Source organism: Gadus morhua, chromosome 7 (genome assembly GCF_902167405.1).
Source record: "Gadus morhua chromosome 7, gadMor3.0, whole genome shotgun sequence".
Taxonomy (NCBI): Eukaryota; Metazoa; Chordata; class Actinopteri; order Gadiformes; family Gadidae; genus Gadus; species Gadus morhua.
The window spans coordinates 32390-59077 of record NC_044054.1 but is presented as its reverse complement, the minus strand read 5'-3'; the positions used below and the strand labels follow the sequence as shown (position 1 = coordinate 59077).

At 51.5% G+C, this 26688-nt stretch overlaps 4 protein-coding genes, 4 non-coding genes and 2 pseudogenes across 8 annotated transcripts; 6 read left to right on the top strand and 4 right to left on the bottom strand.

The window, feature by feature from the left end:
• The first annotated feature begins 81 nt into the window (after positions 1-81).
• On the top strand, positions 82-4926 carry LOC115546731 (uncharacterized). Its single transcript, XM_030360438.1, has 8 exons — positions 82-836; positions 908-1232; positions 1457-2258; positions 2366-2575; positions 2669-2979; positions 3078-3337; positions 3431-3682; positions 3776-4926. Exons 1-8 carry the CDS (start codon positions 616-618, stop codon positions 4593-4595), a joined length of 3201 nt encoding a protein of 1066 aa, XP_030216298.1. The 5' UTR covers positions 82-615; the 3' UTR covers positions 4596-4926.
• Positions 4927-5443: 517 nt separating this feature from the next.
• LOC115548028 (uncharacterized) lies at positions 5444-5539 on the bottom strand (annotated as a pseudogene).
• A 4031-nt stretch (positions 5540-9570) lies between these two features.
• LOC115548026 (U6 spliceosomal RNA) lies at positions 9571-9676 on the top strand. Its single transcript, XR_003977473.1, has one exon. It is a non-coding gene; the product is annotated as a U6 spliceosomal RNA (small nuclear RNA).
• Positions 9677-11625: 1949 nt separating this feature from the next.
• Positions 11626-11731, top strand: LOC115548094 (U6 spliceosomal RNA). The gene has a single exon (XR_003977523.1). It is a non-coding gene; the product is annotated as a U6 spliceosomal RNA (small nuclear RNA).
• A 1980-nt stretch (positions 11732-13711) lies between these two features.
• Positions 13712-13817, top strand: LOC115548093 (U6 spliceosomal RNA). The gene has a single exon (XR_003977522.1). It is a non-coding gene; the product is annotated as a U6 spliceosomal RNA (small nuclear RNA).
• A 1976-nt stretch (positions 13818-15793) lies between these two features.
• On the top strand, positions 15794-15899 carry LOC115548092 (U6 spliceosomal RNA). Its single transcript, XR_003977521.1, has one exon. It is a non-coding gene; the product is annotated as a U6 spliceosomal RNA (small nuclear RNA).
• Positions 15900-17877: 1978 nt separating this feature from the next.
• LOC115548033 (uncharacterized) lies at positions 17878-17952 on the top strand (annotated as a pseudogene).
• A 1137-nt stretch (positions 17953-19089) lies between these two features.
• On the bottom strand, positions 19090-20026 carry LOC115546572 (uncharacterized). The gene is made up of 3 exons (XM_030360170.1): positions 19966-20026; positions 19288-19837; positions 19090-19198 (listed from the first exon to the last, which is right to left on the bottom strand). The coding sequence occupies exons 1-3, from the start codon at positions 20024-20026 to the stop codon at positions 19114-19116; spliced, it is 696 nt and encodes a 231-aa protein (XP_030216030.1). The 3' UTR covers positions 19090-19113.
• A 700-nt stretch (positions 20027-20726) lies between these two features.
• LOC115546567 (uncharacterized) lies at positions 20727-24324 on the bottom strand. The gene is made up of 8 exons (XM_030360156.1): positions 24098-24324; positions 23685-24009; positions 22823-23591; positions 22522-22734; positions 22131-22411; positions 21787-22040; positions 21443-21694; positions 20727-21321 (listed from the first exon to the last, which is right to left on the bottom strand). Exons 1-8 carry the CDS (start codon positions 24322-24324, stop codon positions 20727-20729), a joined length of 2916 nt encoding a protein of 971 aa, XP_030216016.1.
• Positions 24325-24891: 567 nt separating this feature from the next.
• LOC115546566 (uncharacterized) lies at positions 24892-25874 on the bottom strand. Its single transcript, XM_030360155.1, has 3 exons — positions 25243-25874; positions 25010-25138; positions 24892-24907 (listed from the first exon to the last, which is right to left on the bottom strand). The coding sequence occupies exons 1-3, from the start codon at positions 25770-25772 to the stop codon at positions 24892-24894; spliced, it is 675 nt and encodes a 224-aa protein (XP_030216015.1). The 5' UTR covers positions 25773-25874.
• Between the last annotated feature and the right edge of the window lie 814 nt (positions 25875-26688).

The following is a 26688-nucleotide window of genomic DNA, read 5'->3' as shown; positions in this document are numbered from 1 at the left end:
CCCGGCACCGTCCTCCACCCCACCACCACCACCACCACCACCACCACCACCACCACCACCACCACCACAAGTTGCGGCTGCTCCACCGACGGTCGGGCTTCCTGCTCGGGCTCCGGCGCAGACCAGGGTGGAGCCTCGTGGCGTCTCCGTGGAGGAGACGCCGTGCGGGGAGGCCACCCTGGCGCCGGAGCCGAAGAAGAAGAGGAGGAAGACGACGACGACGGGCGACGTGGAGCAGCCGGCAACGCCCGCTCCTGCTCGGGCTGAGGTACAGACACACGCCCGTCGTACTCACAGACACACGACTCGGTGGAGACGACCGTCAGACTGCGTACGCAGCAGCGACTCGCCCTCCTCACGGTGTGTTTGTCTGTGTTGTCTTCATCCTCCTCACAGACCCGGTTGCCTGAGGGCTGGCGGACAGCCCTCACCGGGGCAGAGCAGGAGTGGATCGGCCGGGCGCTGTTCCAGCAGACCAGCGGGGGGTCCCTCAAGCTAACCACGGACCTCAAGCTGTGGTGGGACCCCCCCCAGCCCCGGCTGAACTATACTCAGCCACCCGCCTCGGCGGCTGCCTTCTTCGCGTGTCGGTTGTTCCTCTGGGCGCCCCTGCACATGTGGGGTCCCCGGCCGACATGCTGCCAGAAACATCTCACCAAGTGTGGGATGTACAAGACCATCCGGAAGGTCTTGGACATCGACGGCTGGTACTTGATGGCCACCGAGTACCTGGAGTGCCGTCGGTGTCGGAGGAAGGTAGCCGCCTGGTCGCAGGAGGTCGTGAGGCAGCTGGGAGAGGGGCATCGCGCCCTCTTCCCGGCGATCCTCACCTACAAGTAAGCAGCTGTCTGAAAACTGTCGGTGTGTCTGCGTGTGGCTCTTCTGTAACACGTGCGCTCCCCTGTAGGCTTGCCTGCGACCGGCGGGTCATCATCCAGCTGCGTGAGCGTACTCGGGGGAACAGCGCCACGCAGCTGCAAAAAAAACTCTGTGAGGCACACACAGAGGCCTGGATGCGGCGGTCCATACACTACCTCAGCGTCATGGAGCCCTTCACGTCGACGGGTGTCGTGCGCCAGTGCACCCCACCGCCGAAACCATCGCCAGACGTGCCGCAGTACGGCTGGCTGTTGGTGGTGTACTGCCACGACATCCTGTCTCGCCTGGAGGACGTGAAGGCCCGGGTCACCTCAGTCTTCGGATCCATCTTGAAGATGGATTCGACCAAGAAGGTGAATGTGGTGTCGGAGCACGAGCGTTACTCTCTTGCGACGTGCGTGCAGCCCTATTGACTTGCGACGTGCGTGCAGCCTTATTGACGTGTGTGTGTGTGTGTGTGTGTGTGTGTGTGTGTGTGTGTGTGTGTGTGTGTGTGTGTGTGTGTGTGTGTGTCTGTGTCTGTGTCTGTGTCTGTGTCTGTGTCTGTGTCTGTGTCTGTCGCCTCGCCTTCAAACAGGTGACCCGGAAGCTCGCCGGTGCCGCCGCCCATACCGCAGCCTGGGCGACCAACGTGGGCAACGAGCACGGGCAGGTGCTAATGTCCGTGCTCACGGCCACCGAGGGGGGTGGCCTGTTGCCCATGGCCGCGGGGTTAATGCGGCGGTACCGGGACGCTGGGGTAGCGCAGCCTCGCGTCCTCTACGTCGACCGGGACTGCTGTTCGTCCCACGGGGGGTCCAAGGCAGCTGCTGCGTTCCAGGAGTGGGACAAGCTGGTGGTCCGGTTGGACATTTGGCACCTGATGCGACGCTACGCGTCAGGTGTCACAACCGAGAGCCACCAGCTCTACAAGCCCTTCCTGCAGCAGCTGTCCGCCAGTATCTTCCTGTGGGACCCAGAGGACACAGCCCGGTTGCTCAACGCCAAGAGGAGGACGCTAGAGGCGCAGGGGATGACCTTCTCGTCCGAAGCCGGAGTGTGGAGGCACGTCAGCCGCAGGGAGATGGCTCTCCATTGCCGTCGCCGCACGCGTGGAGCTGCGGCGACCGAGCGGCTGATTGATGACCTCCTGCAAACCTTCGGCGGTGCCAACGGGCGAGACACCATGGGGATTCCCCTGCTGGACCGAGACCGCATCCAGGCAATCCGTGCGGAGCAGCGACGGCACCTCGAGTGCATCCAGGACCCGCCGGGCGTGGAGCTGTACACGGAGACAGGCAGGCTGACCAAGGGGGGGATCAGCCTGCCGACGTACCGTTGTGCGCGCGGCTCCACGTCCCTGGAGTCGTTCCATCTCCACCTCAACCGCTTCATTCCAGGTAAACCACGGGTTTCACCGTCGTGTCTATCTTTCACTGCCGCCGCCCTCGTCGTTCACGTTGTGCGTGCTGACTAAACCGCTAAACGCGTCTGTGTTCCTCCTCAGGAGAAAGTGCCAACCCTTGGCACTTCCAGGCTTTTCTCCTGGAGGGGTTGGTGAGATGGAACGAGGACAGGGCGGCGTCCGCGGCACAGGAGGGTCGTCCGCTGCTCCGCACCTACAGTGGCCCCCTGCAGCACTCCCTTGACCAGCTCAGCCAACGGGTGCTTGGCTCGAGTTTGGTCAGGGACTACACCAAGCCCAGGGAGTACACGGGTAAGAACGTTTGAGCCGGCGTCACCACGCTTACACGTGTCCGCGCAGAACGATGTTTGTACCAGATTGAGTGACGATGCCGTTGTGCTTCAGGGGAACTCATCGGCATCGAGTACCTGTACTCCCAGACGGGCAGAGTGCTGCAGGACGTCAGCTTGGACCCTGACGTTCCGGACGCGGGTCCACCGCCTACCGAGGAGGACGACGAGCTCGCCGAAGGCCGGCATGAGTTGGAGGACCTCACACTCCACGTGCCTGGCGAGTTCACCGCTCCTCGGACGGACCCGCGGTCAGGGCAACCAGCTGACGCACCCGCGCCCGAGCCATCCCGTCCGACCGATCCCCCCGAGCCCGCGCCCCGCTCCCCCGGCCGGTCCTCACCAGAGCCTCAGCAGACCGCTGAGGTGAGTGCGACAGCGGTGCGACTCACTGGCTCGATCAAACGCAGCGCTCTGTGGCGTCCGTCTGACTTGTTGTTTTCTGTATCCGCTTGTGTTCGCAGGACTACCGAGGACCAGACGACCAGCCGGGGTACCTGGCCGTGGTCCGCTTGGCCACGGCCTTAGTGGGGCTGCGCCACGAACAGGCCCTGTCCGAGGGGAGGGTAGACGAGCTCATCGGGCTCTACGAGGCCCTGTCCCCGTTCGACAGGGCCCGAGTAGTTTACCCTCCCCGCTACACGGACGGGGCAGCTCGGGGGGGTCGATTCATGGCAGCGAAGCCAGGCCGCACCAGTATCCCTGGTGTGGAGAGCCTGCGACGGTGAGGAGGCTAAGCTTCGGTCGTACATTTCCCCGACGTACACGCAAGCCGCTTTACGTAACGTCTGTCGTTGTTTTTGTCCCTCGTCCGCAGCTGCCTGGTCGGACAGACCTCTGGACCCGCCAGCAGTCCCAGCACAAGCCGGCTGGTAGAAGCAGTGTGCGTCCAGCTCTGCAACCTGTACCCTACGGGCACCCGTGTGCAAGGCGGCGCCCGGGGTACACGGTGGGACAGCGCACTGCTTCGTTACCGCCACATCCGGGAGCTTGTGCTGGGACACCAGAGGTTGATGGCTCGGGCGCCCGTTCAGCTCTTTGAGCTGAACGCTAGGACCCTCTCGCTGTGGTGCGTTGGATGCTTTGGGCAGTGACACGCTTGAACCACACGCTCTCGATGGTGTAACTGTAACTAAAACACTATGTCGCCACCCGCTCTCAGGTTTACCCGGACGCAGCGAGAGAAGGAGAGGGCTGTGCTGACTCCAGGCGTTGCAGCAGACGGAGGACGACCACCGGCGGCGGCCGCGGCGACAGCGCCGGGCCCGGCCTCAGCAGCGGCGGTGGATCGTCCGGCGGCAGCAGCAACGGCGACGTCGGCGGTGCCTCAAGGCCGGGCGACGACAGCGGCAGCGAGGGGGGCGGTAGCCCCGGCAGCGGCACCGGCTGTGGCAGCACCGGTGCCCGCTCTGCAGGCGCCAGTGGTGCACAGACGGCTACTGGCGCCACGACCGCCCGCCCCCTCGGCTGCTTACCCGGCCTTCCTGCCGACGGCTGCTGCCGCAGCTGCAACTGGACCTTTAAGAGCAGCACAGCCTCTCCTTGTGGACCTCTCACTGCCCCGGCAGTGTGTGTGGGTGCTCCCCGTCCCCCCCCCCCTCCTGACGCTCCCTCGGACATTGCCGGCTCCACACGTCCTCCCTCCGCCGCTGGCCGCCGCACAGCACGCCGGCCCTGAGCTGCCTGTACCCCTGCCCGCCGCACAGCACGCCGGCCCTGAGCTGCCTGTCGCCCTCAAAACAGTTGAAGCGAGGAGGCTGAGCGCCAAGCGACGGGCTGAGGCACCTCCAGGCACGACCCTCTCTCACCGGGCCGGCGTGCCACAGGTGCATAAGTGCAGTAAATGCGGCCAGCCGAGGCGGAGGGAGACCGGACACTCCCGCTACGGCGGAGAAGTCTTCTGTTCTGTCGCGGCGGGTCAGAGTGTGGAGGACTGGCTGAGGGGGAAGAAGGAGCGGGACCAGGGTAGAGCCCAGCGCTGATGCGCACTCTTGCCGGGGATGGTGTTGTATATAGTTCTTTTGTATATAGTTTTTTTTATGTTGTGTATATAGTTATTTTGCAGTGTTACTGTCTATAGTTATTTTGCAGTGTTAGTGTATATAGTTGTTTAGTGTGTGTATAGTTCTGTTTTGTTCGTTAATTACTAAGTGCATACACACACTGCCATATTTATTCATATAGCATATAACATAGCATATAACATAGCATATAACTTTGCGGAGGATGGTTCACGACTCATTAATTCCTGATAATGGACACACCATATACATATATATATACTGTATATGAATGAATAATAAAATAAGTTCTCTTTCGACGGTACATGCTTGTCCCTTGTTTGTTTTTCTTCTTTAGCAAAAAAGTCCACAAGAATAATAATTAATGGTTTATTTCAATAAAGTCATAACACTGACAGCAAATGGATTATAAATATATACATAAAGCAATAAGTTGACAATAAATGGCATTCTTTTAATATAATACTCACAAGAATAATAATAAATGGGTTTTTTATTTCAATAAACTCATAACACTGACAGCAAATGGATTATAAAAAGATATCATTGAAAGCAATAAGTTGACAATAACAAATGGCATTATTTTAATATAAAAATCACAAGAATAAATGGTTTGTTTAATTCAATGAAAGCAAGTAATATAAGCGTTGGTTTGACGGGGGTTCGATCCGACGCTTTGGGCTTCTCCGTCGTCGTCCTCGTCCTCGTCGCTGATTGGTGGGTCGTCAAAAAAAACTTTCTTTATCGGCCGCGAGGGGGCGGGCTTTTTCGTCTTTTTCTGCAGGATCAACACAGGAATGCGGGGTGTCAAAACAGAGAGGAATGCGGGGTGTCCTTTGCGCAGGGGCCATGCTAATCTTCTCTGTATCGTTCCAATTTTAGTAGATGTGATACCGAAGTAACACAAATACTGCCTAATCCTCAGTTAGCTATGTACCTCTGCTCAGACACCAAACGCTATCTGCTGGTGGAGCTACAACAGACGATTCATACGTTGGGCGATTTGCGGTTGCTGAGAAACAGAAAGCTTCGATGGACCGATTGCGCAAAAGATAACGTGGCTGAGGAACGTTCTTCTCTTTATTTATCCGACAGAAAAGAGGAAAAAACCCACCTCACTCGTCGCGTCGATAAAGAACTTCTTCTTTTTTACGACCCAGCAATCAGCGAACGACAACAGAGACACCCAAAGCGTCGGATCGAATCCCCGTGAAATCAACGCTTTTGACCGGCCGTTCTCGTCGCAAATGAAGACGAGAACCCTTTGTTATGTTATAATTATTATTACATTACAATATGCAAAATATGACAGACCAAAAGCCCTTATTGTGAATTTTATTTTCTTGTCTTGTTACTTATAGACCTGAATTGCATCCTTGTCCAATAGGTGGCGCTCTCGAATACTGTCTGTAGAGTGTGGTGTGGGGAGGGGGGTCTTGACCTTGGTAACCGTTTTGTATTTATTTAGAATGAGATCGTATTTACTTAACGGTTGCTAAGTTATACTTTATGTCCAATAGGGGGCGCCCTCGAATAATGTTTGTAGAGTGTGGTGTGGGGAGGGTGGCCTTGACCTTGGTGACCATTTTGTATTTGTTTAGAATGATATTGTTACGTATTTTAAAATCAAGATTGCAGTACCCAAAAAAGTCCGCTGGGGCTAGAGCTATCCGAGGGTGGTCTCGGAATTCCCACGCCCCGCTGTTTGCCCGAGCTAGGTCCAAAAAAACGTTTTTGAAAAGTGGTAAGTTGCCCTTAACCTAACCCTAACCCATTAACAAACGACTCAAAATGGCCTAAAACGTGCTCCTAGACACTTTCTGTGTGAACTTTTTTGACTCCGCACTTGGTCAGATTTTCACAAAATTGTACATGGGGGGGGGGGGGGGGGTCAACGGCAGCTATATGAAGGAAGTTAGCTAGAACTCCAAAACTTCGCACACCTGTCTAAGGAGCCTAGAGCACCTTCCACACCAAATATCGTTAATACCCCTTTTTCCCTCCCCGAGTGGCACAAATTTTTCCCTTGCCGAGTGGCACAAATTTGAACATTTCAAATTCAATTTTCTATACCAAACCAAGCCACCAGGTGGCCAGAACTTGGCACAGACGTAGCCCTGATCCATAGCTACCACCCCATAGGGTTCATGTTCCCACGCCCCTCTCCCTGTTCCCATGGCAACGCTTTTAGGTGTTTTCCAATGTTAAAAAAAGTTGCCACTTGGGGCGCCAAATTCCCTCCCTTCTGCTTCATAGTTACCGTACCAAAATGAACCAACGAAGACGGAGGACTACTCTAAGGTAAGTTTTTTGCTTTATTCAAAACGAAACAATGTTAAAATACATGGTACTATGCTGTGTATGAGGTGCAGGTTATTTTGTAATTGTTTCAGCATTTCCTGGGGCTGTGCGGTGTATGGAACACAGGAATTTGCCAATTTCAAAAATATCGCCCACAATAGGGACTAGGGCGTGTAGAGGGGCCCCAGGGCTACCACGGGCACTATTCAGAATTCCCACGCTCCGCTGTTCCTTTAAATCGCTTCACTTCAAATTTTTAAAATCAAGATTGCAGTACCCAAAAAAGTCCGCTGGGGCTAGAGCTATCCGAGAGTGGTCTCGGAATTCCCACGCCCCGCTGTTTGCCCGAGCTAGGTCCAAAAAAACGTTTTTGAAAAGTGGTAAGTTGCCCTTAACCTAACCCTAACCCATTAGCAAACGACTCAAAATGGCCTAAAACGTGCTCCTAGACACTTTCTGTGTGAACTTTTTTGACTCCACACGTGCTCAAATTTTCACAAGATTTTACATGGGGGGGGGGGGGTCAATGGCAGCTATATGAAGGAAGTTGGCTAGAACTCCAAAACTTTGAATTAAAACTTAAAAGATAGAACGCTTCACGAATTTGCGTGTCATCCTTGCGCAAGGATGACACGCAAATTCGTGAAGCGTTCTATCTTTTAAGTTTTAATTCAAAGTTTTGGAGTTCTAGCCAACTTCCTTCATATAGCTGCCATTGACCCCCCCCCCCCCATGTAAAATCTTGTGAAAATTTGAGCACGTGTGGAGTCAAAAAAGTTCACACAGAAAGTGTCTAGGAGCACGTTTTAGGCCATTTTGAGTCGTTTGCTAATGGGTTAGGGTTAGGTTAAGGGCAACTTACCACTTTTCAAAAACGTTTTTTTGGACCTAGCTCGGGCAAACAGCGGGGCGTGGGAATTCCGAGACCACTCTCGGATAGCTCTAGCCCCAGCGGACTTTTTTGGGTACTGCAATCTTGATTTTAAAAATTTGAAGTGAAGCGATTTAAAGGAACAGCGGAGCGTGGGAATTCTGAATAGTGCCCGTGGTAGCCCTGGGGCCCCTCTACACGCCCTAGTCCCTATTGTGGGCGATATTTTTGAAATTGGCAAATTCCTGTGTTCCATACACCGCACAGCCCCAGGAAATGCTGAAACAATTACAAAATAACCTGCACCTCATACACAGCATAGTACCATGTATTTTAACATTGTTTCGTTTTGAATAAAGCAAAAAACTTACCTTAGAGTAGTCCTCCGTCTTCGTTGGTTCATTTTGGTACGGTAACTATGAAGCAGAAGGGAGGGAATTTGGCGCCCCAAGTGGCAACTTTTTTTAACATTGGAAAACACCTAAAAGCGTTGCCATGGGAACAGGGAGAGGGGCGTGGGAACATGAACCCTATGGGGTGGTAGCTATGGATCAGGGCTACGTCTGTGCCAAGTTCTGGCCACCTGGTGGCTTGGTTTGGTATAGAAAATTGAATTTGAAATGTTCAAATTTGTGCCACTCGGCAAGGGAAAAATTTGTGCCACTCGGCGAGGGAAAAAGGGGTATTAACGATATTTGGTGTGGAAGGTGCTCTAGGCTCCTTAGACAGGTGTGCGAAGTTTTGGAGTTCTAGCTAACTTCCTTCATATAGCTGCCGTTGACCCCCCCCCCCCCCATGTACAATTTTGTGAAAATCTGACCAAGTGCGGAGTCAAAAAAGTTCACACAGAAAGTGTCTAGGAGCACGTTTTAGGCCATTTTGAGTCGTTTGTTAATGGGTTAGGGTTAGGTTAAGGGCAACTTACCACTTTTCAAAAACGTTTTTTTGGACCTAGCTCGGGCAAACAGCGGGGCGTGGGAATTCCGAGACCACCCTCGGATAGCTCTAGCCCCAGCGGACTTTTTTGGGTACTGCAATCTTGATTTTAAAATACGTAACAATATCATTCTAAACAAATACAAAATGGTCACCAAGGTCAAGGCCACCCTCCCCACACCACACTCTACAAACATTATTCGAGGGCGCCCCCTATTGGACATAAAGTATAACTTAGCAACCGTTAAGTAAATACGATCTCATTCTAAATAAATACAAAACGGTTACCAAGGTCAAGACCCCCCTCCCCACACCACACTCTACAGACAGTATTCGAGAGCGCCACCTATTGGACAAGGATGCAATTCAGGTCTATAAGTAACAAGACAAGAAAATAAAATTCACAATAAGGGCTTTTGGTCTGTCATATTTTGCATATTGTAATGTAATAATAATTATAACGTAACAAAGGGTTCTCGTCTTCATTTGCGACGAGAACGGCCGGTCAAAAGCGTTGATTTCACGGGGATTCGATCCGACGCTTTGGGTGTCTCTGTTGTCGTTCGCTGATTGCTGGGTCGTAAAAAAGAAGAAGTTCTTTATCGACGCGACGAGTGAGGTGGGTTTTTTCCTCTTTTCTGTCGGATAAATAAAGAGAAGAACGTTCCTCAGCCACGTTATCTTTTGCGCTATCGGTCCATCGAAGCTTTCTGTTTCTCAGCAACCGCAAATCGCCCAACGTATGAATCGTCTGTTGTAGCTCCACCAGCAGATAGCGTTTGGTGTCTGAGCAGAGGTACATAGCTAACTGAGGATTAGGCAGTATTTGTGTTACTTCGGTATCACATCTACTAAAATTGGAACGATACAGAGAAGATTAGCATGGCCCCTGCGCAAGGATGACACGCAATTTCGTGAAGCGTTCTATCTTTTAAGTTTTAATTCAAAGTTTTGGAGTTCTAGCCAACTTCCTTCATATAGCTGCCATTGACCCCCCCCCCCCCATGTAAAATCTTGTGAAAATTTGAGCACGTGTGGAGTCAAAAAAGTTCACACAGAAAGTGTCTAGGAGCACGTTTTAGGCCATTTTGAGTCGTTTGCTAATGGGTTAGGGTTAGGTTAAGGGCAACTTACCACTTTTCAAAAACGTTTTTTTGGACCTAGCTCGGGCAAACAGCGGGGCGTGGGAATTCCGAGACCACTCTCGGATAGCTCTAGCCCCAGCGGACTTTTTTGGGTACTGCAATCTTGATTTTAAAAATTTGAAGTGAAGCGATTTAAAGGAACAGCGGAGCGTGGGAATTCTGAATAGTGCCCGTGGTAGCCCTGGGGCCCCTCTACACGCCCTAGTCCCTATTGTGGGCGATATTTTTGAAATTGGCAAATTCCTGTGTTCCATACACCGCACAACCCCAGGAAATGCTGAAACAATTACAAAATAACCTGCACCTCATACACAGCATAGTACCATGTATTTTAACATTGTTTCGTTTTGAATAAAGCAAAAAACTTACCTTAGAGTAGTCCTCCGTCTTCGTTGGTTCATTTTGGTACGGTAACTATGAAGCAGAAGGGAGGGAATTTGGCGCCCCAAGTGGCAACTTTTTTTAACATTGGAAAACACCTAAAAGCGTTGCCATGGGAACAGGGAGAGGGGCGTGGGAACATGAACCCTATGGGGTGGTAGCTATGGATCAGGGCTACGTCTGTGCCAAGTTCTGGCCACCTGGTGGCTTGGTTTGGTATAGAAAATTGAATTTGAAATGTTCAAATTTGTGCCACTCGGCGAGGGAAAAAGGGGTATTAACGATATTTGGTGTGGAAGGTGCTCTAGGCTCCTTAGACAGGTGTGCGAAGTTTTGGAGTTCTAGCTAACTTCCTTCATATAGCTGCCGTTGACCCCCCCCCCCCCCCATGTACAATTTTGTGAAAATCTGACCAAGTGCGGAGTCAAAAAAGTTCACACAGAAAGTGTCTAGGAGCACGTTTTAGGCCATTTTGAGTCGTTTGTTAATGGGTTAGGGTTAGGTTAAGGGCAACTTACCACTTTTCAAAAACGTTTTTTTGGACCTAGCTCGGGCAAACAGCGGGGCGTGGGAATTCCGAGACCACCCTCGGATAGCTCTAGCCCCAGCGGACTTTTTTGGGTACTGCAATCTTGATTTTAAAATACGTAACAATATCATTCTAAACAAATACAAAATGGTCACCAAGGTCAAGGCCACCCTCCCCACACCACACTCTACAAACATTATTCGAGAGCGCCCCCTATTGGACATAAAGTATAACTTAGCAACCGTTAAGTAAATACGATCTCATTCTAAATCAATACAAAACGGTTACCAAGGTCAAGACCCCCCTCCCCACACCACACTCTACAGACATTATTCGAGAGCGCCACCTATTGGACAAGGATGCAATTCAGGTCTATAAGTAACAAGACAAGAAAATAAAATTCACAATAAGGGCTTTTGGTCTGTCATATTTTGCATATTGTAATGTAATAATAATTATAACATAACAAAGGGTTCTCGTCTTCATTTACGACGAGAACGGCCGGTCAAAAGCGTTGATTTCACGGGGATTCGATCCGACGCTTTGGGTGTCTCTGTTGTCGTTCGCTGATTGCTGGGTCGTAAAAAAAAAGAAGTTCTTTATCGACGCGACGAGTGAGGTGGGTTTTTTCCTCTTTTCTGTCGGATAAATAAAGAGAAGAACGTTCCTCAGCCACGTTATCTTTTGCGCTATCGGTCCATCGAAGCTTTCTGTTTCTCAGCAACCGCAAATCGCCCAACGTATGAATCGTCTGTTGTAGCTCCACCAGCAGATAGCGTTTGGTGTCTGAGCAGAGGTACATAGGTAACTGAGGATTAGGCGGTTATTGTGTTACTTCGGTATCACATCTACTAAAATTGGAACGATACAGAGAAGATTAGCATGGCCCCTGCGCAAGGATGACACGCAAATTCGTGAAGCGTTCTATCTTTTAAGTTTTAATTCAAAGTTTTGGAGTTCTAGCCAACTTCCTTCATATAGCTGCCATTGACCCCCCCCCCCCCCATGTAAAATCTTGTGAAAATTTGAGCACGTGTGGAGTCAAAAAAGTTCACACAGAAAGTGTCTAGGAGCACGTTTTAGGCCATTTTGAGTCGTTTGCTAATGGGTTAGGGTTAGGTTAAGGGCAACTTACCACTTTTCAAAAACGTTTTTTTGGACCTAGCTCGGGCAAACAGCGGGGCGTGGGAATTCCGAGACCACTCTCGGATAGCTCTAGCCCCAGCGGACTTTTTTGGGTACTGCAATCTTGATTTTAAAAATTTGAAGTGAAGCGATTTAAAGGAACAGCGGAGCGTGGGAATTCTGAATAGTGCCCGTGGTAGCCCTGGGGCCCCTCTACACGCCCTAGTCCCTATTGTGGGCGATATTTTTGAAATTGGCAAATTCCTGTGTTCCATACACCGCACAACCCCAGGAAATGCTGAAACAATTACAAAATAACCTGCACCTCATACACAGCATAGTACCATGTATTTTAACATTGTTTCGTTTTGAATAAAGCAAAAAACTTACCTTAGAGTAGTCCTCCGTCTTCGTTGGTTCATTTTGGTACGGTAACTATGAAGCAGAAGGGAGGGAATTTGGCGCCCCAAGTGGCAACTTTTTTTAACATTGGAAAACACCTAAAAGCGTTGCCATGGGAACAGGGAGAGGGGCGTGGGAACATGAACCCTATGGGGTGGTAGCTATGGATCAGGGCTACGTCTGTGCCAAGTTCTGGCCACCTGGTGGCTTGGTTTGGTATAGAAAATTGAATTTGAAATGTTCAAATTTGTGCCACTCGGCAAGGGAAAAATTTGTGCCACTCGGCGAGGGAAAAAGGGGTATTAACGATATTTGGTGTGGAAGGTGCTCTAGGCTCCTTAGACAGGTGTGCGAAGTTTTGGAGTTCTAGCTAACTTCCTTCATATAGCTGCCGTTGACCCCCCCCCCCCCCCCCCCCATGTACAATTTTGTGAAAATCTGACCAAGTGCGGAGTCAAAAAAGTTCACACAGAAAGTGTCTAGGAGCACGTTTTAGGCCATTTTGAGTCGTTTGTTAATGGGTTAGGGTTAGGTTAAGGGCAACTTACCACTTTTCAAAAACGTTTTTTTGGACCTAGCTCGGGCAAACAGCGGGGCGTGGGAATTCCGAGACCACCCTCGGATAGCTCTAGCCCCAGTGGACTTTTTTGGGTACTGCAATCTTGATTTTAAAATACGTAACAATATCATTCTAAACAAATACAAAATGGTCACCAAGGTCAAGGCCACCCTCCCCACACCACACTCTACAAACATTATTCGAGAGCGCCCCCTATTGGACATAAAGTATAACTTAGCAACCGTTAAGTAAATACGATCTCATTCTAAATCAATACAAAACGGTTACCAAGGTCAAGACCCCCCTCCCCACACCACACTCTACAGACATTATTCGAGAGCGCCACCTATTGGACAAGGATGCAATTCAGGTCTATAAGTAACAAGACAAGAAAATAAAATTCACAATAAGGGCTTTTGGTCTGTCATATTTTGCATATTGTAATGTAATAATAATTATAACATAACAAAGGGTTCTCGTCTTCATTTACGACGAGAACGGCCGGTCAAAAGCGTTGATTTCACGGGGATTCGATCCGACGCTTTGGGTGTCTCTGTTGTCGTTCGCTGATTGCTGGGTCGTAAAAAAAAAGAAGTTCTTTATCGACGCGACGAGTGAGGTGGGTTTTTTCCTCTTTTCTGTCGGATAAATAAAGAGAAGAACGCTCCTCAGCCACGTTATCTTTTGCGCTATCGGTCCATCGAAGCTTTCTGTTTCTCAGCAACCGCAAATCGCCCAACGTATGAATCGTCTGTTGTAGCTCCACCAGCAGATAGCGTTTGGTGTCTGAGCAGAGGTACATAGGTAACTGAGGATTAGCCGGTTATTGTGTTACTTCGGTATCACATCTACTAAAATTGGAACGATACAGAGAAGATTAGCATGGCCCCTGCGCAAGGATGACACGCAAATTCGTGAAGCGTTCTATCTTTTAAGTTTTAATTCAAAGTTTTGGAGTTCTAGCCAACTTCCTTCATATAGCTGCCATTGACCCCCCCCCCCCCATGTAAAATCTTGTGAAAATTTGAGCACGTGTGGAGTCAAAAAAGTTCACACAGAAAGTGTCTAGGAGCACGTTTTAGGCCATTTTGAGTCGTTTGCTAATGGGTTAGGGTTAGGTTAAGGGCAACTTACCACTTTTCAAAAACGTTTTTTTGGACCTAGCTCGGGCAAACAGCGGGGCGTGGGAATTCCGAGACCACTCTCGGATAGCTCTAGCCCCAGCGGACTTTTTTGGGTACTGCAATCTTGATTTTAAAAATTTGAAGTGAAGCGATTTAAAGGAACAGCGGAGCGTGGGAATTCTGAATAGTGCCCGTGGTAGCCCTGGGGCCCCTCTACACGCCCTAGTCCCTATTGTGGGCGATATTTTTGAAATTGGCAAATTCCTGTGTTCCATACACCGCACAACCCCAGGAAATGCTGAAACAATTACAAAATAACCTGCACCTCATACACAGCATAGTACCATGTATTTTAACATTGTTTCGTTTTGAATAAAGCAAAAAACTTACCTTAGAGTAGTCCTCCGTCTTCGTTGGTTCATTTTGGTACGGTAACTATGAAGCAGAAGGGAGGGAATTTGGCGCCCCAAGTGGCAACTTTTTTTAACATTGGAAAACACCTAAAAGCGTTGCCATGGGAACAGGGAGAGGGGCGTGGGAACATGAACCCTATGGGGTGGTAGCTATGGATCAGGGCTACGTCTGTGCCAAGTTCTGGCCACCTGGTGGCTTGGTTTGGTATAGAAAATTGAATTTGAAATGTTCAAATTTGTGCCACTCGGCAAGGGAAAAATTTGTGCCACTCGGCGAGGGAAAAAGGGGTATTAACGATATTTGGTGTGGAAGGTGCTCTAGGCTCCTTAGACAGGTGTGCGAAGTTTTGGAGTTCTAGCTAACTTCCTTCATATAGCTGCCGTTGACCCCCCCCCCCCCCCCCATGTACAATTTTGTGAAAATCTGACCAAGTGCGGAGTCAAAAAAGTTCACACAGAAAGTGTCTAGGAGCACGTTTTAGGCCATTTTGAGTCGTTTGTTAATGGGTTAGGGTTAGGTTAAGGGCAACTTACCACTTTTCAAAAACGTTTTTTTGGACCTAGCTCGGGCAAACAGCGGGGCGTGGGAATTCCGAGACCACCCTCGGATAGCTCTAGCCCCAGCGGACTTTTTTGGGTACTGCAATCTTGATTTTAAAATACGTAACAATATCATTCTAAACAAATACAAAATGGTCACCAAGGTCAAGGCCACCCTCCCCACACCACACTCTACAAACATTATTCGAGAGCGCCCCCTATTGGACATAAAGTATAACTTAGCAACCGTTAAGTAAATACGATCTCATTCTAAATCAATACAAAACGGTTACCAAGGTCAAGACCCCCCTCCCCACACCACACTCTACAGACATTATTCGAGAGCGCCACCTATTGGACAAGGATGCAATTCAGGTCTATAAGTAACAAGACAAGAAAATAAAATTCACAATAAGGGCTTTTGGTCTGTCATATTTTGCATATTGTAATGTAATAATAATTATAACATAACAAAGGGTTCTCGTCTTCATTTACGACGAGAACGGCCGGTCAAAAGCGTTGATTTCACGGGGATTCGATCCGACGCTTTGGGTGTCTCTGTTGTCGTTCGCTGATTGCTGGGTCGTAAAAAAAAAGAAGTTCTTTATCGACGCGACGAGTGAGGTGGGTTTTTTCCTCTTTTCTGTCGGATAAATAAAGAGAAGAACGTTCCTCAGCCACGTTATCTTTTGCGCTATCGGTCCATCGAAGCTTTCTGTTTCTCAGCAACCGCAAATCGCCCAACGTATGAATCGTCTGTTGTAGCTCCACCAGCAGATAGCGTTTGGTGTCTGAGCAGAGGTACATAGGTAACTGAGGATTAGGCGGTTATTGTGTTACTTCGGTATCACATCTACTAAAATTGGAACGATACAGAGAAGATTAGCATGGCCCCTGCGCAAGGATGACACGCAAATTCGTGAAGCGTTCTATCTTTTAAGTTTTAATTCAAAGTTTTGGAGTTCTAGCCAACTTCCTTCATATAGCTGCCATTGACCCCCCCCCCCCCCATGTAAAATCTTGTGAAAATTTGAGCACGTGTGGAGTCAAAAAAGTTCACACAGAAAGTGTCTAGGAGCACGTTTTAGGCCATTTTGAGTCGTTTGCTAATGGGTTAGGGTTAGGTTAAGGGCAACTTACCACTTTTCAAAAACGTTTTTTTGGACCTAGCTCGGGCAAACAGCGGGGCGTGGGAATTCCGAGACCACTCTCGGATAGCTCTAGCCCCAGCGGACTTTTTTGGGTACTGCAATCTTGATTTTAAAAATTTGAAGTGAAGCGATTTAAAGGAACAGCGGAGCGTGGGAATTCTGAATAGTGCCCGTGGTAGCCCTGGGGCCCCTCTACACGCCCTAGTCCCTATTGTGGGCGATATTTTTGAAATTGGCAAATTCCTGTGTTCCATACACCGCACAACCCCAGGAAATGCTGAAACAATTACAAAATAACCTGCACCTCATACACAGCATAGTACCATGTATTTTAACATTGTTTCGTTTTGAATAAAGCAAAAAACTTACCTTAGAGTAGTCCTCCGTCTTCGTTGGTTCATTTTGGTACGGTAACTATGAAGCAGAAGGGAGGGAATTTGGCGCCCCAAGTGGCAACTTTTTTTAACATTGGAAAACACCTAAAAGCGTTGCCATGGGAACAGGGAGAGGGGCGTGGGAACATGAACCCTATGGGGTGGTAGCTATGGATCAGGGCTACGTCTGTGCCAAGTTCTGGCCACCTGGTGGCTTGGTTTGGTATAGAAAATTGAATTTGAAATGTTCAAATTTGTGCCACTCGGCAAGGGAAAAATTTGTGCCACTCGGCGAGGGAAAAAGGGGTATTAACGATATTTGGTGTGGAAGGTGCTCTAGGCTCCTTAGACAGGTGTGCGAAGTTTTGGAGTTCTAGCTAACTTCCTTCATATAGCTGCCGTTGACCCCCCCCCCCCCCCCCCATGTACAATTTTGTGAAAATCTGACCAAGTGCGGAGTCAAAAAAGTTCACACAGAAAGTGTCTAGGAGCACGTTTTAGGCCATTTTGAGTCGTTTGTTAATGGGTTAGGGTTAGGTTAAGGGCAACTTACCACTTTTCAAAAACGTTTTTTTGGACCTAGCTCGGGCAAACAGCGGGGCGTGGGAATTCCGAGACCACCCTCGGATAGCTCTAGCCCCAGCGGACTTTTTTGGGTACTGCAATCTTGATTTTAAAATACGTAACAATATCATTCTAAACAAATACAAAATGGTCACCAAGGTCAAGGCCACCCTCCCCACACCACACTCTACAAACATTATTCGAGAGCGCCCCCTATTGGACATAAAGTATAACTTAGCAACCGTTAAGTAAATACGATCTCATTCTAAATCAATACAAAACGGTTACCAAGGTCAAGACCCCCCTCCCCACACCACACTCTACAGACATTATTCGAGAGCGCCACCTATTGGACAAGGATGCAATTCAGGTCTATAAGTAACAAGACAAGAAAATAAAATTCACAATAAGGGCTTTTGGTCTGTCATATTTTGCATATTGTAATGTAATAATAATTATAACATAACAAAGGGTTCTCGTCTTCATTTACGACGAGAACGGCCGGTCAAAAGCGTTGATTTCACGGGGATTCGATCCGACGCTTTGGGTGTCTCTGTTGTCGTTCGCTGATTGCTGGGTCGTAAAAAAAAAGAAGTTCTTTATCGACGCGACGAGTGAGGTGGGTTTTTTCCTCTTTTCTGTCGGATAAATAAAGAGAAGAACGTTCCTCAGCCACGTTATCTTTTGCGCTATCGGTCCATCGAAGCTTTCTGTTTCTCAGCAACCGCAAATCGCCCAACGTATGAATCGTCTGTTGTAGCTCCACCAGCAGATAGCGTTTGGTGTCTGAGCAGAGGTACATAGGTAACTGAGGATTAGGCGGTTATTGTGTTACTTCGGTATCACATCTACTAAAATTGGAACGATACAGAGAAGATTAGCATGGCCCCTGCGCAAAGGAAGCTTACCGTTCTTCACTATCGGGGTCCGGCCCGCGGCGCAGCCGCGGGACGGACCGCTTTGGCGCCCCCTTCCGGCCACCGCACCTCTGGCCCGTCCCGGCCCCCGCGGGCACCTCGGACCGAGAATAAGTTCGGTCCGACCGGTCGAACCGACGGTTCGGGGTCGAAATTGGAACGCACCGTCTGCTTTGAGCAGAGGCCGAAATCGGAACGATCGGAACGAAACGGAACGCACAGGGTCGGGTCGGGACACGGGTGGAAACGCCCATGTCGAGGGACCGGTGCCTTTATAAACAAGCGTTCGTCTGATTCGACCCGTGTCCGTTATTGCAACGCGTCGCTTGTTTATCAAAGAGAGGCTTTATTTTCAACGCATTGCTTGTTTGTTAAAGAACGGCTTTATTTTCAATGCATCGATTGTGTGGAACGTCTCTCACGGGCGAAATCAACACACGCCAAGTCGTTCAAAGCCCGGTAGGGCGTTTATTCATTAAATAAAGGGGGAAATCAGAAATCATACGTGTGACTCCGTGAGCCACGGTGGCGTCCAGGGGAATTGTCTCTCCGGCCGGGCCGGTCTCGTCCCTGGAGGGGGAGGTCACTCCCGTCGGTGAGGCCTCTTGGGCTCCGGCTGGTGGATATCGGCGGTATACGCCATCCACCGCCTCCCCCTCGGCTTCAGGGGTTTGGGGCCGCCGCCGCCGGGTTGCCACAATTGTTTATCAAAGAAGGCTTTATTTTCAATGTGATTGCTTATTAAAGAATGGCGTTATTTTCAATGTATTGATTGTTTATCAAAGAGCGGCTTTATTTTCAATATATTGCTTGTTTATTAAAGAATGGCTTTATTTCCAATGTGTTTATTAAAGGCTTTATTTTCAATGTGATTGTTTCTTAAAGAATGGCTTTATTTTCAATGTGTTTATTAAAGGCTTTATTTTCAATGTGATTGTTTCTTAAAGAATGGCTTTATTTCGAGACGCTTTTACACTGTTTCTAATGTATTGCTTTTTTATTATTAAACTAAGAACGTTTGTTATCATTGTTGTTGTGGACTTGTTGCTTAAAGTAAAAAGAAGGGACAAGCGTGTGTAATTCAAATAGATTTATTAAATTAAAAACATGCACAACACAGGAGGGGGGTTCCCGGGGAGGAGCAGCCTCACACTCTGCCGGGGCTGTGTTCCTCTCCAGGGGCTGACACCGGGCCCTTCGCCCTCCTCTCCTCCCGCTGCTTCCTCTGCTTCCTGGTGAACGGATTTCAACATCGAATTTTAGTTCTTTAGGTAAATGCAAGCAGTTTACTTCGAAACGCATTCAGAAACAATCAATTCACCTCTTTGGCTTTCGCCTCTTGCGGTCCCTCTTCTCGGCCAGCCACAGGTCTACGCCTTTGCCGGCGTAGAGGGAGCAGAAGTTCTCCCCGTCGAACCGGCTGTGGCCAAAATCTTTCTGCGCCGGCTGGAGGCACCGCTGGCAGATCCGCAGCTTGTGCGTTTTTCGTCGAGGGGAAGAGGAGTCGCCGACCTCCTTCCTGCGGGCGATGTTCCAGAGGGTGGTCCTGGGCACCTTCCCGGCGTCCTCCGGGGCCTGTTGGCTGATTAGCCACTCACGAGCGGTGAGGCCCCCAGGGCCCGCCTCTGACTCGCAGTACGCACTGCTCTTGTACAGCGCGTGCCCCGTGTCCAGGGTCCTAGGTTGGGCGCACGTGGGGCAGGGGTCCCCCGGCTGGCATTGGGGCTTCCCCTTTTGCTCATTTAACACCCTGGTGTCCTGCCTCAGTTGCGATTTGTGGCGGCAAATGGTAACCCTGCTTGGCGTCCACCTGTGCTTCCTTTTCCTCTTTGATGGAGGAGGAGGAGCAGCAGCAGCAGCGCTGTCGGACTCTGAACACAAGGCAATATAGAACACTTTTAGTCTAGGTCAAATTAAATGGATGGATGTGCGCACGCACACACACACACACACACACACACACACACACACACAACAATTTAGCAAGTTAGATACACACCTTCTGGTTCCACGGCCTCTGGCTCAGGCTGCGCTCCGAGGTTGCTGTTAGTGGCTTCCATCGTAGTGTGGTTTAGAGGCATCTCCTGCAGCCCTATTTGAACCTTGTACGAGAAAGGGGTGGACCTTCACCTTCACCTGCACACGGGAGACTTTCCCGAGGCCAGCTGCCCTGTCTGATCTTTTGTCTTAGCTTGATCAGTCATCCTGATAGACAAAAGAGTCCAAGTTGGAGGTGTGAAATGAACTCAGGGTGTCGGGGGGGGGGGGGGCTCTCTGCGCTTCACTTCTAATTCCCACTGCTACTGTCATGATAGATGTGTGTGATGTGTGTGTGTCCATCATGCTGTTTGAAGTGTTGTGTGTGTGTGTGTGTGTATGTGTGTGGCAGTTAAAGACATGATTTAAGGAAAATACTCGGACAGCCAAAAAGGTAGCAGAAATTAATGGATGCGCATGCATGATCTGGAAAAAAGAATGACTTTTAGCAACCCTCTTTTATGTGTTGTTAATTTATACATTGTTTAACAAAGAATGGCTTTTTTTCAACCAGCTTTTAAGGTGTGTTTTCTTTTTGTGATGTGATTTGAGCAAAAATCGTTCTTTCTTCCACACAAACGACACAGAGTCTTTCGGTAACGGTAGGCTGTTTATATATATATATATACATCATTTACAATGAATGGCTGGTGGTCCCTCTACACAGCCAGCTCCACACTGCTGTGGGGGGGGGGGGGGGGGGGGGGGGGGAGAGAGAGAATGTCAGGGTGGCGGCGGGGGGGGGGCCTCGCGGTCTCTGGCCAGCCGATCACTGCGCCACTGCTCCACCGTTCCCCCGTCGGCCCGGGCGCAAAAGGTCTCCCGCTTGTAGCGGCTGTGGCCGTTCTCCCTGGTCTTGTGCTGGCCACAGCGGCTGCAGGTAAAGCCCGAGACCTTTTTAGGGGGCTTGAGGTAGACCCCTAGCTCCCGGGCACGACGCTCCTTCTCCTCCTGGACCCTGTGCCTCCAGACAGTGGAGCGGGGCATGGCTCCAGCAATGGCGACGGCCGGAGCGGCAATGGCTGGAGCGGTGGCCGCGGCTGAGAGCGGGCTGAGGTCCGGGGGGGTGGCGGCGGCGGCACTCTGCTGCTTCACCACGAGGTCGTAGAGCTCCGGGGCCAGCGGCCCTCTGATCGTTGCCGCCAGACCAGAGGCATCCGCGGGCAGGCGGTGCTGGAGGGGCTGGTCTGGCTGCTGGGGCTGCTGCAGCAGAGTCCGTGGGGCCGACAGGGGCTCCGCTGCAGTCTGGGTAGCGCTGGGCCCCGGGACTGCGAGGGAGAGGGTGTCCCTCATCTTATTTTTTTCCCTGGTGTTTTGCCTTTCAAGAAATAGAAACAATGTGTTAATTATGACGACAAAGATATCAATCACGACGACAAACACACACACACACACACACACACACACTCAGTTCTGCGAGCCAAAGTATATGGACTTACCACATGGACAGGGTCCGCTGGTTCACGTCAAACAGCATGATGCGGGTGCTCGCCATGAGGGCAGGACAGTTGACCACGTTGTCCTGGATCAATTTGTAATCCCTCATGACGGCACCCCAGCGGTTGAGGCGTGCCCCGGCGATGGTCTTGGCGTCGCCGCTGTGGACGCGGCACAGCTCCAACATGATGGCCTCGACGACCCTGCTGAGGCTTGGGTACTGTGCCGCTCCCGCACCCTTACCCACGACGACACTGTAGAGAGAGAGAGAGAGCGTGTTAGTTACTGATTATAGGGGGCTGTTAAAAAAAAAAAGATTGAGGGAAATTGTTAATGCACTGCTTACCGCTTCACACTGTCCACTCCCGGGATGTGGGCGTGGCGGTTGCTGGTCTTGAACCGCCCTTTAGCCAGCCGGTCCTGGTGGCGGGGGGTGAAGGTCACCGGCGCCTTGTCCCGCTCCGTCAGCCTCTCCCAGAGAGCGATGATGCCTCTGGTCTGACGGGCGGTGACGAAGGCGTGGTGACGCAGCTCCACGAGGCCGTGGGCCAGGGCCACCGCGTGGTGGTACCCGGGCTGACCGTCCGGCCCGACGACGTCCTGAAAGAAAACGCACACACGGCACACGATGAGACGCCGCACGCAAACACCGCGGCCGATATGAAATGTGGACAGGCGACTGCCACTCACTTCCTCCTCCTCCTCCTCCTCCATCTCCTCCTCCACCTCGGAAAGGGGCGATCCCAAGGTGGCATCGACCTGGAGCACACCGCAGGGCTCCTGGAGCAGGGCGCTGTGGTGTGCCAGGAGACGGATCTCCTCTGGCTCCTCCTCCGGGTGCTCCTCCTCCTCCTCGAAGCCGTCATCGGCGGCGGCCTCTTCCTCCTCCTCTGCCCCATCCAGAGGTTCGGGATCCGGCTGCAGCACAGCGCCCGACTGGGAGTACAAGTACTCCACCCCTAAGAGTTCCCCTGCAGAGAGAGACACACACACACACACACACACACAAACACACACACACATTAGCAGATGCCACAAGAACAGCCGCAGCAAACACTCTCTGTCGCTAATCTCCATGTACCTGTGTACTCTCTGGGCTGGGTGAAGTCGTCGACCGGCTGGACCCCGTTGACCTCAGAGGCCAGCTCGTTGAAGCTGTGCTGCAGCCGGGCGCTGTAGCACCGCAGCGCCGCTCGCGGTCCTCCCTCGACTGCCGCCCTGCCGCGGTCCTCGTTCCACCGAGCCAGGCCCTCCAGCAGGTACACCTGATAGTGGACGTCACTCGAGGTGGTACCTGTACATAAAACACGAGGGGGAGAAGAGTTAGTGAAAAAGGAAAACAAACAAGCAGAACTTTGTGAACGCGGTGGAAATAGATTTACCCGGAACGAAGCGGCACTGGTGCAGGTGGAAGGACTCGAGGGAGGTGGAGCCGCGAGCGCACCGGAAGACGGGGAGCCTCACACCACCCTTGGTGATCTCTCCCGTCTTGGTGTACAGCTCCACCCCCTCTGGGTCCTGGACGCAGTCGAGGTGGCGGCGCTGCGTGCCCCAGATGTCCTCCATGCGGGCGCGGTCAATCAAAGCGACGCCCATGGTGTCCGTCACATGCCAGAAGGCGTCCAGCACCTCCTGGATGAGCCGCTCCGTCTCCGCCGCACCCCTCGTACGGCGGCGACAGTGGCGAGCCAGCTCCTTGGCGGACAGCGTGACCTGGGCGTCCCTCCCCTCCGAGGACTGCTTGGCCTCCTTCAGGCGCCGCACGTCCTCGCCGTCCCACTCAAAGATGGCGAAGGACAGCCTGGCCATGAAGAGGCCGTAGAGCTGGTGGCTGTCGGTGGTGACGCCCCTTGCGAAGCGCCGCATGAGGTGCCACACGTCCAGCCGCACCACCAGCTCTTGCCACTCGTGGTACATGCCGTGGGTGGCAGAATTGCCCACGGCGGCACAGCAGTCCCGGTCCACATACAGGACCCTCGGAGGGGCCTTCCCGGCTTCGCGGTACCGCCGCATGAGGCCGACCGCCATGTTGGTAAGTCCCTCTCCCTCGGCCGAGGTGAGAACGGACACGAGCACCTGCCCGTACTCGTTGCCAACGTTGGTCATCCAGGCGGCAGACCCGGCGGCGGCGCCCGCGAGCTTTTTGGCGATCTGCAAGACACAAACACACGTTTAGACACACGGACGGACGGACGGCACACAGACGTCATACGAGGCGACGGCACACGGAGAGAGAAACCTCACCTTCTTGGTGGAGTCCATCTTTAGGATGTCGCCGAAGATCGACGTCACCCTGGCCTTGGTCTCGTCCAGCCTGGTCATGGCCTCCAGCACATACACCCGACCAAACCAGGTGAGCCCGGGTACCTTGACGAAGGTCGGCAGGGACACGTCGTCCTTCCGGGCCGCTCCGGGTCCCCTCAGCTTGCGGAGCACAGAGAGGTAGGAGATGGAGCGCTGCATCCAGTCCCTGGAGTGCTGCTCCACCAGGGAGGCACGGAGGCGAGAGACGCCGTTGCCCAAGGTGCGCTCCTTGAGCATGGCTATCACCGCTCTGTCGCAGGACAACCTGGAAACAGAGAACACAGACAGTTAACCGTAGTTAACCACGAGCGACAATACGCTGGGTAAACGCTGAATGACTAAAAGTGACATACTTGTAGGTAAGAACGGCCGGGAATTGCTCGCGGTGAGCAACGTCCAGCTGCTCCAGGATGTCCTGGGACCAGCCCGCCACCTTCTTGCCGCAGGAGGGGCACTGAAGGCACTCTGTGGCCATATAGTACCACCCACTCCTGTCCAAGACCCTCCGCACGGTCTTGTATAGGCCAGCGCCCATCAGCTTGCGCCCATCGGCGGGGCACTTGAGGTGGTACGCCCACATCCGATACGGAAGCCAGAGGAAGAAGGGGCGCTGGAAGAAGGCGTGGGCAGTGGCGGGGGGCTGCGTGTAGAGCAGCCGGGCGCCTGGCGGGTACCACCACAGTCGGGGCGGTGTGGTGAGGACGGCCTTCCCGCTGCTGGGGTCCCTGCGGAACAGCGCCCGGCCCACCCACTCCTGCTGCTCCTCAGGCAGCGTCTTCCTCCAGCTGAGGGGAAGCAGCTGAAACACACACGCAGCAGACACACACAGTGAGCGGGTGTGAATGTTCAGCAGACAGGCACACATACACACACACATCATATACACACACACACACACACACACACACATTATACAAACCTCTTTGCCGGAGGCAGGCCTCGTGGCCATCGGTCCTGGTCCTGGACCTGGTGCTGGTCCTTCCAGCGGGGCCGCGGCCGGCGGGGCGTCCCTGGACGTGCCTGACAACCCATATCAGCGTTAGGGCGGTGCGTTACACGTGCGGTACAAGTGTATTCACATCTAAACGTATACTCACTGGGAGGGTCGACCTCGTTGGCAGCGGCGAGCAGTTCGGCGTCGGTCGGGTCAGAGTAGGAGACGCCTGCAAAGAACGACAACGAGACGACAACATGAACTGATGAAGCACTGGTGTGTTGTTAAAAGCACCTCACAGGCTGTTTTGTAGACGGTGCAGTTACCTGGCCGTGGGAGGACATGTCCTGGCTCCGGTGCTGCTGTGGGCTCAGCGTCCCGGGCCAGCACATACTGCTTCAGGGTTCCCATCCTTGACGCAGTAGCTCCCACCTTCTGCGTCCTGACCCAAGCCACATAGCTGTAGTAGAGCAAAGAAAAAACACACAAAATCAGCACACACACACACACACACACACACACACACACACATAAAATCAACACACACACACACACACTACTTACGTTCGACTCTCTTGGTCCCGCGCGCCATACAGGGACTTGTAGGTCCGGTGTGAATGCACCCCGAACCCCACCAGCGCGTCGTCCAGCCCCCTGGAAGACGCGGAGCCCTCGCACAACCTACGCCTGGCGACGGCCGTCACCATGGGTGGGAACAGCCCGGCGTAGGAGGCGAGGGCGTCCTTGTTCTCCATGAGGGGCGACTTGCTGGTGTCTCCTCCCTCTCTCTCCATCTGGTGGGACACCAAGATGGTGACGGCGTACCCCACCGCATTTCCCAGCAGCCACTGGAAAGTTTGGCCGCGGTACAGGCCAAACTGCACCTCGCTCTCCGCCAGCACAAACTCGCCCGACATGCCACCCTTCTGCAGGGCTCTGGCCCTCGCCTCGGCTCGAACCACATCACCCCTCTTCACCTGAGACCCAGTGGTAGAGGCCTGGCGTTTGCTTGCCACTGCGTCAGCGGCATCAGAGGGGCGAAGGGTGAGCTCGGAGGAAGAGGGTTCGAACCGGAAAAGGGGAGCAAAAGACATTTTCTGAAAGACAAGAAGAAACAAAACAAGTCAGTGAAGTGTATTACAATGTACTAATTGGGTGTTAAGATAACAATGTTGATAACAATGTTAATGTCAGGAGATCAGCCCATTAGGCAGGCCCGCCGCTCCCTATACGCATAGTACGCATAGTGCTTAGCGGAGTGCAAGTACCTGGGGGGGGGGGGGGGGGGGGGGGCGCCAAGAATTAAGGTTTATTAAAATAAATAAATAATAACAATTACATTATTGAATTAAAAATATATATAAATTAGTCATGAAGAGGCCCACCGTTGTTTATTCTTAATTGTATAACCTATCACTCAATTTTGGCAAATTAGAGGTTTTTTTTACCCAATATACAAAAAGAGGCCTATAACCATTAGGGGTGTTATGCTAATACTGTCAACGTTAATGTCAAGAGACCATTAGGTTTAGCCTTTAACCTGTTGCTCTCCCCCCCACTATTAACACCTCTCCTATGCAAATCGCGGTTGCGTTTCAAACACCGAAATCACACATTAATAATTTCACATTTAGACCAGCCTTTATATCACAATTACACTAATGCATTTTTCACGATTTACCAGCAGCACTCGCAATGCGTTTGAATGGGAAGCGCGAGCTCCGTAGGCCTACTTTCAACAATCCGTTTTACTTATTTATAATTCGAAATTCGTCCCAGCCTTTATACCACATACACACTATGGACTCTATAGCATATAACCGAGTCGTCTGTTCGCATTTTTATGCATTTTTCACGATTTACCAGCAGCACTCGTTGAGAAGGCTAACCGTCGCGCAATGCGTTTGAATGGGAAGCGGGAAGCTCCGTACTTTCAACAATTCGTTTTACTCATTTATAATTCGAAATTCGTCCCAGCCTTTATACCACATACACACTATGGTCTATAGA

What these genes read in the sequence shown, in the direction of transcription:
- LOC115546731 (XM_030360438.1), top strand. Translation starts at nt 616, where the DNA reads ATGTGGGGTCCCCGGCCGACATGCTGCCAGAAACATCTCACCAAGTGT. An exon ending in CCGGCGATCCTCACCTACAA is followed by an intron (nt 837 to 907) that starts GTAAGCAGCTGT and finishes GCTCCCCTGTAG; the next exon opens with GCTTGCCTGCGACCGGCGGG. An exon ending in GCTAGGACCCTCTCGCTGTG is followed by an intron (nt 3,683 to 3,775) that starts GTGCGTTGGATG and finishes ACCCGCTCTCAG; the next exon opens with GTTTACCCGGACGCAGCGAG.
- LOC115546572 (XM_030360170.1), bottom strand. Translation starts at nt 20,026, where the DNA reads ATGGAAGCCACTAACAGCAACCTCGGAGCGCAGCCTGAGCCAGAGGCC. An exon ending in AGAGGCCGTGGAACCAGAAG is followed by an intron (nt 19,838 to 19,965) that starts GTGTGTATCTAA and finishes CCTTGTGTTCAG; the next exon opens with AGTCCGACAGCGCTGCTGCT. An exon ending in AAGAGGCGAAAGCCAAAGAG is followed by an intron (nt 19,199 to 19,287) that starts GTGAATTGATTG and finishes TCCGTTCACCAG; the next exon opens with GAAGCAGAGGAAGCAGCGGG.
- LOC115546567 (XM_030360156.1), bottom strand. Translation starts at nt 24,324, where the DNA reads ATGTGGGCGTACCACCTCAAGTGCCCCGCCGATGGGCGCAAGCTGATG. An exon ending in CCAGCCCAGAGAGTACACAG is followed by an intron (nt 22,412 to 22,521) that starts GTACATGGAGAT and finishes CTCTCTCTGCAG; the next exon opens with GGGAACTCTTAGGGGTGGAG. An exon ending in CAGCGGACCCTGTCCATGTG is followed by an intron (nt 21,322 to 21,442) that starts GTAAGTCCATAT and finishes ATTTCTTGAAAG; the next exon opens with GCAAAACACCAGGGAAAAAA.
- LOC115546566 (XM_030360155.1), bottom strand. Translation starts at nt 25,772, where the DNA reads ATGTCTTTTGCTCCCCTTTTCCGGTTCGAACCCTCTTCCTCCGAGCTC. An exon ending in CGGGACCAAGAGAGTCGAAC is followed by an intron (nt 25,139 to 25,242) that starts GTAAGTAGTGTG and finishes GCTCTACTACAG; the next exon opens with CTATGTGGCTTGGGTCAGGA.